This window comes from Dipteris shenzhenensis, chromosome 16 (genome assembly GCF_047967505.1).
Source record: "Dipteris shenzhenensis isolate YYH24624 ecotype China chromosome 16, Dip_SZ_1.0, whole genome shotgun sequence".
In the NCBI taxonomy this organism is placed as follows: domain Eukaryota; kingdom Viridiplantae; phylum Streptophyta; class Polypodiopsida; order Gleicheniales; family Dipteridaceae; genus Dipteris; species Dipteris shenzhenensis.
In genome coordinates this window covers 8,476,343-8,490,314 of record NC_141611.1, presented here as the reverse complement: position 1 = coordinate 8,490,314, position 13,972 = coordinate 8,476,343, and the positions used below count along the sequence as shown (strand labels likewise).

The window sequence follows — 13,972 nt, the reverse complement described above, 5'->3', positions numbered from 1 at the left end:
TATTATATCCTATAAGTTTTAATGAAAAAAAACATATTTATGTGTGTATCCACACACACACACACACATTGAGAGAGAGAGAGAGAGAGAGAGAGGAGCACAATAACACAACAAGGTAGTACACACACGCAAGTGCACAGCAAAGCAATAAACATATTTATATATAATTTATATGAAAAACATATATTTAAGTGGGGTGTGTGTGTGTGTGTGTGTGTGTGTGTATGCTTCACACACACACACAAAACATCAACACGTACAGCATCAACATCTTTCTCAGCCATCTTGGCATAGGGCACAACACTCTTGGCACAAAATAGGCACAAGCAAGCTTGCACCAGCCATATTGACTCAGCCTTGGCGCAGCATCATAACACAAGTTTGAGATTCTTATAATTGTACCTTAAGTGAAACAAATCTCCTTATCCCCTCCCTCCCTCCCCAGGTAACAGAGACCCCGCGCTTAAATGGAAAATTACATATCAGCACATCCAAATTTGACCCTGTTATTACCACCACTGAATGGGAACAACATAACAAAGCGCTAATCCACCGAGTAGTCACAGTAGATTCAATTGACAACAATGCATTCATCACAGCAATCATCAATCCACACCAAAGAAATAAAAAGCACCTCATAGCCAAATTTCACTAAGAAAACACCATATTATCAGAACTACGACAACTTTCATTATTAGAGACTTGAACATTAACATGCTAGGTTGTAGCACAGAACAAAACACAATACAATATTCCATAAGGAAGATCGACGTGACCCTAACATTCCATGAACCAACTTCACACAACACTTCTCCTAATGTCATCGCTTGCTTGTTCTACTACTTGTTACAAAGGACTTTCATAGACAATCTAAGAAGAGGAACACACAACAATATTCCATAAGGAAGATCGGCGTGACCCTAACATTCCATGAACTAACTTCACACAACACTTCTCCTAATGTCATCGCTTGCTTGTTCTACTACTTGTTACAAAGGACTTTCATAGACAATCTAAGAAGAGGATCCTTTCGAGTAACTAGCTAGCAACTCGGAAAATGAAACCACTATCATAAAATTTTACAGACTTGCATTCTTCCTGTGCAGAATTATAAGCATTCCACCTTACAGGTAAGCCTATCCCAAAAAGCTAGATTTATTTACAGTGTATACAAGGTGAAAGAAGCATGCTCATGACAAAAAGGAAGAGCGGCCACATCCCCAGAACTCAGCAGTAGAACATCACTCTTTTCACATTCTCCTTCAATGCAGGTAGTGGCCGGACTGTTGCTCCAGCTGACAAACGGGTGCTTCGAGACCCTGAACTGCCAGCGGCCATGCTTCTCGCAGCAGGTCCCATGAAACTTGTCAGTGAGCCACTATCAGACTCAGGCTCCATGTAGAAACGGGCACGAAAAGCAGCAAGGTGTGCATAATATGCAGGTGGCACTGCACCCATAATAAAGAATACATGAAAATATAAAATGTGAATCATGCAAAAATACTTCGCAACGAGTAATCCTAGAATGATTTAACCTGAGACAACTCACCAATGGAAACTGACCGGGTACAACGAGCATACCTACAAGTAAAATTCAATTGTCAACTAATGAGAATGAACATCCAAAACAATACCATTAAACCTGTTTGTACAAAAACTCAAAACAAAACTATACAAGTGTGAGTGCCATACACGCACATAATCACTACGCAAAAGCAACATTCAGATGAGTAGAAACTCCTCTACTTCCATCAGATAATCAGCAAAACTCAGGTACAATAAGAAAACTTACGTGTAGCAAAGATTATTAGTTAGTAATTGTAGGCCATCAGCAGTAAAATTGTTCTCATCCCAAAGCACATGATAATGAGCCGGGCGACTAGTACCCTGCAAGTGATACAATTACCATAAAAAACTGAGTAAAATTTCGAGCAAACCCTGTTAGAATTATTGTTATAATTTAGCAGTGACCAATGTAATATAATAAGTAGGTTAAAGGCACTTTTCCCTCATTTTAGAGGTTTTTCCCCCTAACCACAGTTGGTTCACTAACTACGGTTAGCGAAGGATAAGGTTTTGTCACTTAGACAAAACCTATCCCACTCTTCAGTTGTAACTCACTCTTCTATTTTTGCATACTTACGTTCAGCTCACTCTCTTGCTCCCATTCTGTCGTCTGCTTACCTCCTTCATTTGGTATCAGAGCCAGGTTGACCCTGCTCCCTGCTTCCTTGCTCGCAAGCTCCCTACTCCAACAACAACAGATCGCTGCCCGTCCGTACAAGCCCGTCGTCCGTACAGCCCTCCATACAATCTGTACGGACTGTACTTTCTGCACCGCCGTACTCAGCTCCTGCGCCGTACCAGCTCCTACCGTCAGGTCCGTCCGTACATCGCCCGTACAGCCCAACGCCTGCAAGTGCCGTACGCTTGTCCGTACCCGCACGTGCTGACAGCGCCATCGGATGCTCTGGCAGATTTCTGACAAAAACATTACATAGATTTGAGTTGCATTTTCAGCCAATGTTTGGCTATATTTTTTGGGACTTGTGCACTCCATTCCCAGCAAGGGAATTCAGATTTGCATTTGCTGTATTTTCTTTCTCAAACATGGCCCAGCAAAATCAGAATGATTTCCAGTTCAGTGGTCTCTCACAAGAGGATAAGCTGGATGGTACCAACTACTCCCTCTGGAGTTTTATGATACGCAACATTCTGATTTCCCGTAATTTGTGGGACTAAGTAAATGGGGATGAGATCCGGCCAACAAATGTGGCACCTAATACCCCTCCCCAGCAAGGAGGAGGCAGAGGTCGTGCACAGGGTACGACTGCACGACAAGGTATTGGTGCAGTTATACCTACCACTCCAGAGCAAAAGAGATGGGATTCACGTGATGCTTTAGCCTTGTCGTGTAAGACCTCAAAGGCAGCATGGGATATTTTGGAGAGCATGTATGCAGCTCGGAATGATGCCAGAGTGTCTTTTTTGAAAAGAGAATTGTCTCATACACATATGGAAGAGGGTGACTCCATGTCAGTGCACCTCACAAAGCTACAGGATTTACGAGAGCAACAGCTGAATATTGATGAGATCATTCCTAATTCAGAGATAATTACCACTACTCTGAATTCTCTTCGCGTCTTATCTCAGCTTTCATACCTCGCTGAATTTGTCATTGAGGGAGGATGCAAATCCTCTCAATTTTCACGAGTTGATAGGACTTCTGTTGCAGGAAGAGCAGACCACGAAAAACATGGCTTCACGAGCAAGTGAACATGCCATGCTTTCAAAATTCAAGCCAAAGCAAAATTCAAGCCTAAAACAAAAGGACAAACAAAGACATCAGCAAATCAGACTTCCAGTGGTTCAGGACAGCCTTCTCAAAAGGCTAAGGGTGATGCAAGTAAGCCCAAGAAGAAGGGTATATGTCATTACTGCAAAAAGCCAGGTCACTACATTGGAGAATGCAAGAAGAGGCTTGCAAAAGAAAAGAAAAACAGCTCCGGTATGACCGTTTCAGATTCAGCTCCTCATGCATCTGACAATGAGCAAGCTACAGCCAACTTTGTGGAGCACGACTATGCCTTCTTGTCTTGCATTTTAGACTCTCAGTTGGCTGCTCCGGATACTACAGCCACTTGTAATGATGACTCTTATGCTTTTCTGACATGCAATTATGATTCTTCCAAGGATGCATTAGCTTTCGGTGTCAATGAGACACAAAATCCATGGTATTTTGATAGCGGTGCCTCAAAGCATATCACTTCCAGCAAGCGTCTTTTCACATCTCTGCATCCACCTCCCGTTGGTAAAAAGGTCACATGTGCCAACAACTCCTCCTAATCAATTCGTGGTACAGGAGAAGTTGAACTTACAGCCGATGATGGCTCAACATTCAAAATTTCGGATGTCTTGTATGTGCCTGGTATCACAAAAAAATCTACTTTTAGTGTCCACTCTTAACAGAGCTCGATTTCAGGTCTTTTTTGAAGATGACAAGTGTGCAGTCCATGACAGAGAGCATGACTATGCCTTGAGATTGTCTGGCACTTTGTTACGTAGTCTTTTTCAGCTTGACATGTATGAGAAAAGACCAGCACATGCTCTTGCAGTTTCCACTCCTACTGCTGCTATGCAGAATGCGGAGTTATGGCATCCCAGATATGGACACATGCATTATGGCAGCTTAATGACACTTCAAAAACATGCTATGGTTGATGCATTGCCTCCTCTTGAAACACCTCCTCCACATGCCTGTGAAGGGTGCATTCTTGGTCAAATGTATAGATTTCCTTTCAAGAAGCATGGATCAGTAAAAGCCGTTCGAAAATTACAGCTTATTCATAGTGATGTCGGTGGTCCCATGAGGACTCCATCATTGGGTGGTCATCTTTACTTTGTCACTTTTATAGATGACTACTCCAACTACACTTGGGTTTATGGGCTGAAACGCAAATCAGAAGTGTTTATGGTTTTCAAACACTTTGCAGCCGTGGTTAAAAATGAATCAGGACTCCAGATACAGACATTACGCACAGATAGAGGAGGGCAGTATTTGTCTGCAGATTTTGATGCATTTTTGAAAGACAAAGGCATTGCACATCAGCTTACAATGAGGCTAACCCCTAAGCAAAATGACAAAGCTGAGAGGAGAAATCCTACTCTTATGGAGATTGATAGATGCATGCTAAAAAGAAAAAGATTGCCTCACAAATTTTGGCTTGAAGGTCTCATTTGTGTCAATTATGTTTTGAATCGGGCTCCCACAAAAGCTTTGAAGACCAAGACTCCCTCCTTCACCTCCGGAGTGCCGACAGAAACTCAGTACGATGACTTTGTATAAATTGATGCTCAAGTATGTGTGCAGACTCAACCATGATGAAGGCTAGCACTAAAGGAGAAGGCTAATCAAAAGGTAGTCCAAAATCTCTTCATTCAAGCTACAACTGCTTGTGAAGTCTAAACATTTTCATTTCAGTCTCTTCCCAACGAGCATCTAAATCTAAATCTAGCTGATAGGGCAACGCACCAATTAAGATAGAAAGAATTAACACAATACCAACAGGCCGCAACTTGGACGAAAACTTCACAAGGTGAAATTTTCGTCCAAGTTGAATAAAGCTTTGTAGGGGCTGCGCAATAGTCCAACTGAGAGCACCCTCTACATCAAGGGGCTACGCAATAGTCATCATTCTTTATGTAGATGACTTACTGCTCACAGGGTCAAATGAGGATAATATTGCAGATTCTAAAGCTGAATTGCAGATCACTTTTGACATGTTAGATTTGGGGCTGCTACACTTTTATTTGGGGATCCAGTTCACTCAAGAGAAAAGTGGCATTGTTATGTCTCAATCCAAGTATGTGCAGAAACTCTTGGACAGATTCAACATGCAGGATTGTAAGCCCATAGCTACTCCCATGGAGCCGGGGCGGAAGCTTACAATGCATGATGCAGGTGAATCAATTGATGTCACACTCTACAGTCAGACTGTTGGATGCCTCATTTATCTCTGCAATACACGACCTAATATTCAGTTTGCAGTTTCTCAGGTGAGCAGATATATGCACAGCCCAAAGACTATGCATTGGCAGGCTGTAAAACGCATCTTCCGTTATTTGCAAGGTACAAAGTCTTTTGGCTTGATGTTTCCCAGAGGGGGTGACTTACAGATGCATGCCTACAGTGACTCAGATTGGGCTGGAGACTATGACACTAGGCAGTCCACAAGTGGCAATTGTTTCTTTTTGGGCAAAGCTTGTATTTCTTGATTAAGCAAGAAACAGTCTACAGTGGCTACCTCCTCATGTGAAGCTGAGTACAGGGCAGCTTTTACAGCGACAGTTGAATGTGTTTGGCTGCGTCGTTTATTTGCTGATCTTCATCTTTCATTGGAGGGTCCTTCTCCAATTCTCACTGATAGTCAGAGTGCTATTGCAGTGGCAAAGAATCCTGTGTTTCATGCTCGCACGAAGCACATTGAGGTTCACTATCACTACGTCAGAGAGAAGTTGCATGCAGGAGAGATCAGTATGATCTATGTGTCAACACATGACAATGTTGCAGACATTTTCACCAAAGCACTTCAACGTGAAAAGTTTGAGGCATTTCGCAGTGCCCTGAACTTATCTCCTTTTGGTGATTAACCATTTCCTTGTACATGACATTGGCACTACAGGGGGGTGTTAGAATTATTGTTATAATTTAGCAGTGACCAATGTAATGTAATAAGTAGGTTAGGGGCACTTCTCCCTCATTTTAGAGGTTTTTTCCCCTAACCACAGTTGGTTCACTAACTACGATTAGTGAAGGATAAGGTTTTGTCACTTAGACAAACCTATCCCACTCTTCAGTTGTAACTCACTCTTCTATTTTTGCATACTTACGTTCAGCTCACTCTCTTGCTCCCATTCTGTCGTCTGCTTACCTCCTTCAAACACCCCTCCAAAAAAGAATGTTTTTTTATTCATTTATTTTTCTTATTTTATTTTAGATTTTATCCCTGCAAGTAATCACTAAAAAGAATAACAAAGAGAGATAAACTAGGAAGGCAGACTAAAAATTCTACACATCTTTGTCTTTGCTAAATATACAATGCTCATATTCCAACATATGCTCACCGTTCATTACCACCAACTATATTTCATTGAGCACCAGGCCAAAAAATATGGATAATACAGAACTTTCTGGAAAACTTGATTTGAAATTTTGAACCTATGAATACAAACATCCGTTTCAGTATCTTTTAAAAAATCACAAATCGAGGAATCTGTTGGTTGTATATCCCACCACAGTAGTGGTTGTGGGTTACCAAAGGCAGTTAGCCGAGAACCTGAGAAGCAAGCTGCAAGGCAGCCAGGATTTCACATTTTAATAGAAGCTACTTTTCTTCCAAAGGGGGGAGGGGGGAATAGCTTTCAAAACATCAGAGGTCGGAAGGCCTAACCAAGGAGACTACACTATGTCATATCCCTACTTGTCATCCACACAAAGCACATTCAGGTAACATTAGGATAGATCTCATGTTAACCCTTGTACATAGTCAAACGTTTTCCAAGTATCACCAAGGAATGAGATATTTGTCATTATTATCACACCAAGCAAAGTGTGAAGAAATCATAGTCACCGGGGAATGGAATGTTTCGGGAAAATCCGATGCCAGAAGGAGAACATTTAGGAATGAAGGACCATGGAAGGCGGATGACCCAACATCAAAAGGGTGGTAACTATGGAATAAATACCCAGCCAGCTAGAGGGGGCAAGGGAAACGGGGAGAGAGAGAGAGAGAGAGAGAGAGAGAGAGAGAGAAGATCCAACTTGGGCTAATGATCATAGAAAGATAGAGCGAGAGAGAGAGAGAGAGAGAGAGAGAGAGAGAGAGTCCAACTTTGGACTAATGATCATAGAAAATGCTATGAGCAGCTGTTATTTCCGTTTGTCTTTATAGTCCTAGATTATGTAAGAATGCATCTAATGTGGGATTCTGACGTGCAACGTGGCATCTCGGTATTAATACAAATGTCTACTAGAGAATGCCACCTAGAAAGGGTCACAATATACTACATTAAAGTTACCAATAATTAGGTCTATAGTGCTCAGATTGGCACAAATGAGCCACCTACTTGACAAGCAGTAGCTCACACTAAAATAAACTGATGTGATACAAGCAACCCCCGCCTCTAGAAAAAAATTGTCCTCAAAACAAGAACAAGAGAAACAATGGGAAGAAACAAGTCAATAAACTGAAACTCAGAAAAATATAGTGCTGAACGTCAACTCCAAGAAATGTATTGCTTGTATGTGTAAGATTTGAGAGAGAGAGAGAGCAAGAGTTGAAAGCTTGAGAGCATAGTTGCAATAGAAGAGTGTAAGAGTACAACTGAAAGAGTGAGATAAGGTTTTGTCCTCGTGACAAAACCTTAGTAGTCACTAACCATAGTTAGTGGACTAACTGCAGTTAGGGGGAAAAACCTCTTAGAGAGGGAAAAGTGCCCCTAACTAGCTTATTAAATTACATTGGTCACTACTGAATTATATCTATAATTCTAACACCCCCCTGCAATGCCAATGTCATGTACAAGGATGATTAATCACCAAACGGATATAAGTTCAGGGCACTGCGAAATGCCTCAAACTTTTCACGTGGAAGGGCTTTGGTGAAAATATCTGCAACATTGTCATGTGTGGACACAAAGATCATGCTGATCTCTCCTGCATGCAACTCCTCTCTGACATAATGATAGTGAACCTTAATGTGCTTCGTGCGAGCATGAAAAACTGGATTCTTCGCCAATGTGCTTCGTGCGAGCATGAAACACTGGATTCTTCGCAACTGCAATGGCACTCTGACTATCAGTGAGAATTGGAGAAGGACCCTCCAATGAAAGATGAAGATCAGCAAATAGACGACGCAGCCAAACACATTCAACAATTGCTGTGAAAGCTGCCCTGTACTCAGCTTCACATGATGAAGTAACCACTGTAGATTGTTTCTTGCTCAGCCAAGAAATGCAAGCTTTACCCAAAAAGAAACAATTGCCACTAGTTGACTGCCTAGTGTCATAATCACCAGCCCAATCTGAATCACTGTAGGCATGCATCTGCAAGTCACCCCCCCTGGGAAATAACAAGCCAAAAGACTTCGTGCCCTGCAAATAACGAAAGATGCGCTTAACTGCCTGCCAATGCATGGTTTTTGGGCTGTGTATATACCTGCTCACCTGAGATACTGCAAACTGAATATCAGGTCTAGTGTTGCAGAGATAAATGAGGCATCCAATTCACAGGTATGTGGAGGAGGTATTTCAAGAGGTGGCAATGCATCAACCATAGAGTGCTTTTGAAGTGTCATCAAGCTGTTGTAATGCATGTGGCCATATCTGGCATGCCATAACTCTGCATTCTGCATGGCAGCATTAGGAGTAGAAACTGCAAGAGCATGGGCTGCTCTTTTCTCAAAAAGATCAAGCTGAAAAAGCCCAAGCTGCAGAATACCAGATAATCTCAAGGCATGATAATTTTCTTTGTCCCGGACAGCACATTTGTCATCCTCAAAGATGACCTGAAATCCAGCCCTGTTAAGAGTGGACAGTGAAAGGAGATTCTTGGTGATACCTGTTAACTACCTTCTCTATTTCCTACTGCAGATCACGGGAGTAGCACCGATATTGTTCCACCCAGCCTTTCTTGCTGAAAACATAAGAGCTAGCTGAGAAAATTCGAATTTTTTTTTAAACATACGTGAAAGCTCATTCTCATCTCTCACTAGCTTCAACAAGCCCCATCTCCCCAGATGGATCTATCCACATGTCATCATCATAGGGCCTTCCTAATGCAACATTTCACCACTTACAGGGCACTAACAGACTCCCTAGTCGGAATGAAGTGAGCCATCTTGGTTAGACGATCAATCACCACAAGGATAGAATCATACCCTCCTTGTGTTGTAGGCATCCCTACAATAAAGTCCATGGAAATGCTCTCCTACTTCTTTAGTGGTATCTCCAAGGGCTGTAAAAGTCCAGGTGGCTTCACCCGCTCGGCCTTGCTTACCTGACACAAAAAACACCGTGTCACATATTCATGAATATGCTTTTTCATCTTTGACCAAAAGAAATCTCGCTTCACGAGATCATGTCTTCTCGACTCCTGGATGTCCCGCACACGGGCTATCATGGCACTATCGAATGACTCTCTGCCTGAGATCATTCTGACGAGGTACTACAACCTTGCCATTTCTTTTCAGCATGCCATGCCTTATGGTATATCTTGCATATGTTTGGCCTTTTCTAGATGCCCGGTCATCCTTTTCTTTTTCCCCGGGTTTCAATACATGAGCCTTAGGCCATAGACTCTGGACAAACTCGTCCACCTTTTGAGTTTCTTTGATCTCGGTCATTAGAACACTCTCTAATACCGTGAAACTCATATTGTGCATAATGCGAGACAACGCATCAGCAACCTTATTAAATTTCCCTCTTCGGTACCGCATCGTTAAATTAAACTCTTGCATGAGCTCTGCCCATCTAGCTTGGCGGCCCCTCAAGTCAAGCTGTTTACAAAAATGTTTCAGAGTATCATGATCCACATCCACATAAAACTATGAACCATATAAATAATGCCTCCATGTTTTCAAAGCACGGATAACAGCATGCAACTCTAATTCATGAGTTGACCAATTCCTCTGAGAGGGAGAAAGCTTCTTGCTTTCAAAGGCTACTGGCCTTCCCTCTTGGAGGAGAACTGCTCATACCGCAATGCCACTTGCATCGGTTTCCAAGAACAACGGTTTCTGGGGATCAACTATTTTTAACACCGGTCATGTGACCACAGCTTGTTTTATGATGTTAAAACTTTCTTGTTGATTCTGTCCCCATATAAAAGATACTTTATCTGAGGTCAGATCAGTCAATGGCGAAACTATTTCGGAATATCCTTTGATATGCCTTCTGTAAAATTTGACAAACCCCAAGAATGATCGCCAACGCAGTCAGACTCTGAGGGATTGGCCAAGTTAGTATCGCAACCACTTTCTTTGAATCCATTTCTACCCCCTCTGAGTAATTATAAATCCTAAATATTCAAGCCTAACCATACACAGTATAATTTTCTTTTTATTTACATAAACACTGGCTTTCCTCAAAGTACTGAACACTATTCTTAAGTGTTCACGATGCTCAGTAATACTTTTACTGAATACTAAAATATCGTCAATAAAATGTACTACAAACTTTTCGATATACGGACGTAGTAAATCGTTCATAAGCATGACGAATGTAGCCGGAGCATTGGTAAGTCCGAAGGGCATTACCAAAAACTCATAATGACCAAACCTGCTTCTGAAAGAGGTTTTATGCACATCCTCGGCTCTAATCCGAATCTGATGGTAGCCACACTTAAGATCTATCTTACTAAAAATCACGGCTCCATGTAATGCATCTAGCAAATCATCAATCCGAGCCATAGGATACATGTGCTTAGCAGTGATATTATTTAATGCTCTGTAATCTATACAGAGGCAAAACGTATCATCCTTTTTCTTCTTTAATATCACTAGCGAAGCAAAAGGTGAGAAACTTGGTTGAATCTGCCCCAACTTGAGGTATTCTTCCAGTTGTCTACGCACCTCCGCCTCTTCAGTAAAACTCATTCTATAGGGAGATCTATTTACAGGTTCTGCTCCTGGGATCAGTTCAATCTTATGCTGAACATTCTGCTCTGGAGGTAACCCATAAGATAGTTCATCCCTAAAACATTCAGAGAACTCCTCTGTTATAAGATTAGCCAGCTTGGCCATCTCACCACTTTGCGCAACATCAGTGCTAGCCGATGAATCATAAACCGGCTCTACCGACGCCGTACAAAGGAATAAAAACTCTTCTTGAGCTTTTCGGATTTTCATCACGGAAACCAACGGTCCCAGAGGTACATCTTTTTCACCTCGCAAGACATAAAGCACATCATTCATCTTGAATTGATATACGTGCTTTTTTTAATCAATGGTTGGATTCTTCCTAGAATGCCATGTCATACCCAGGGCTATATCTGCATGAGCAAGCTTAGTCATTTCAAAATCAAGCTTCTCAGCATAGTCCTGAATACGAAGCTCCAACTGGGTAACCCTTTGGTCCCATACTTCAGTTGAACTTGCATCTGTCATCCTGATTGTATACGCATAGTCAGATGGGTTAGTCTTTAACTTCAACCTCTTCACGAGCTTGGAGTTAATCACATTGTGAGTTAACGCCGAGTCAAACAACACAATGACATTATGATTGGCCACTTGCCCTTTCATTTTAATTAACTCTGTATCATTAAAGGCTGTATACCCCGTTGCTGCAGGCTTAGATAGGATGTTATTAGGTGCACTCGTTACTAGCTTAGCAACAGACACACATAACAAACAAGGTACTGACCTCTGAGAAGATCTCGCTAGCTGAATCTGCATCTCTTCCGCTCTGGGACCTCCCTGCATTTCCACGTCGCATTCTGAGACCACCATCTCAGCCATCCGACGATCTTTATTCCGTGGACAATCCTTCCACTGATGAGGCTGAAGGCAACCAAAACATAAGCCTTCTCTCCTCGCCTTTTCTCTTTGCTCTGGATTTAAGAGAGACTTAGACCAAGCCCGAGCTGCCATTGGTGTTACTTTCGTCTTCACCCCAATGGTGGTACTTGATTTAGGAGTTTCAGCTGGTTTTGCCTACTTGGCTTGACCACTCGACTGAGAACCACTCCCTTTACTAACCCATTTCTTCTTAAACCCAGATTTCTTTTAGTACCCGTACTGGGTCCCGACCTGTGCAAACCCACTTGACCTGCTCCCTTGGCATCTTCATAGTTCAGGGCTATGGTTATTGCATCATCCAACCTGTTCGCATACTTAGCCCGAACTTCCATTTTAATCCGATCATTCAATCCAAACATGAAATCTTTCACTTGGATTGATTGAGGCAGGGGTTCATCAACCTTCACTACGCTCTCTCGAAACTTATCAGTGTATTCTACCACTAACAAATTTCTCCGACGAAGGTTTCTATACTGATCTTAAGCTCGAGATGCTTCGTCAGGAGGTAAGAAGTGTTTCCTGAATTCTCTTTTGAACCCCTCCCAGGTAGTGGATGCTATACCATCTTTTTGTTGTTTAATCTACCACCGATCCGCTGCCTCACTAAACATATGGGTGGCCTCGCAGATCTTCTTGATGTCATTTCTAATTTCACAAATGGCGAACGCCTCGTTCCATTTGTGTAACCAGGTCTCAATGACATCAGAACTACGGTCATTCATCCGACCAGAATACTTTTCCGACCTATAATTGACAATATTTGGTACTTTAGCCTTTCTAGGCTCGACCGTATGGACACTAGACTCCGGTTCCATTGGAGCCTTTCCCTTCTCATCTCGAGAAGGTCTGGCAGACATACTGTGTATCACTCTTCTAAGTTCACACTGCCCTGCATTGGCCTATAACTGTTGCGCTAATAATTGTTGCAAGGCATCCTCAAGTAATGCAATCCTGCCAGATAAGGTGTGAGCTACTGGGCGCGACACCTGCTGGGTCGGCCGGACTCCTGACTCACTAGGGTCCCTCCTGGAAGCCCCTTCTTCTGCTTCCATTCAGGTCAATGGGTGGTTTTTTTTTTTAAGAGACCGCTAAAAAACCGTATTTACAAACTGACGCAATTCAGTGTACTGACACTCTGATACAATTCCCTATACTAGGGAATGCCTGCAATCCCAGATTCACACTAACCAAGCATTTGATACAAGCATATATCCCAAATCTCGCTTTCCCTATTCTAGGGAAATTCCTGCAAGTCAACTCAGACTGAAATACACAGGCATAGTCTCAAGCATAATCTATCCCTGCTACAGCATCAAACCTTCATGCAGACTAATCACTTACGAGATCATGTTCATGTAAGCGAAGCATCAACCGACTAAATCAGGAAAAAAAACACGGAATTGATGGAGGTCAAAGAGAGCTCCCTGGTCGATCACTCCCGCTACCCGGTTTGTTCCACTGGATTTTCACGTATGCAGATATCCCGAAGCCTGTAGCCTCCTCGTAACTTCCTGATCGTAAATTATACGTTTCTGCCAAAGCCTTTGCAATCTCTGCGTTCCCGTCAGAAACTCGATACCAATTGATACGTACAATCAACTGACTACAGCAGATAAGCGGAACTGGTGGCCAAAGAAGTCCCAGCTTACGAGCTGTCTACATGAGCTTGGAGGGCCAAGACTACGACGAAACAGATAGCGATGTGAACCTATCCCTGTTGTCACAAGCTCTCAGATCCCCGTAGTCCTGCCTACACGTCGCCCTTCCACGAATCTCATCGAAGACCTCCGTTAACGTGAGTCCCTGTTAGTCTTCATTCCGCCGTAGACCACGGGCAACAACACCTCGTGATTCGTTGATTAGTTCGTCGCGTGGAGGTCACGAGCAATTGCGAACAA

General features: G+C 42.5%; 1 protein-coding gene across 1 annotated transcript in view; it reads right to left on the bottom strand.

Annotated features, from left to right (window-relative positions):
* Positions 1-900: 900 nt before the first annotated feature.
* Positions 901-13,972, bottom strand: part of LOC147892502 (protein argonaute PNH1-like) — a 70,442-nt gene continuing 57,370 nt past the window's right edge. Inside the window, exons 21-23 of the mRNA XM_087386909.1 lie at positions 1,793-1,887; positions 1,550-1,581; positions 901-1,448 (exon numbers count right to left, since the gene is read on the bottom strand). Of these exons, the coding sequence (XP_087243035.1) occupies positions 1,228-1,448; positions 1,550-1,581; positions 1,793-1,887 (348 nt within the window). The 3' untranslated portion in view covers positions 901-1,227. The remainder of the gene's footprint in view (positions 1,449-1,549; positions 1,582-1,792; positions 1,888-13,972) is intronic.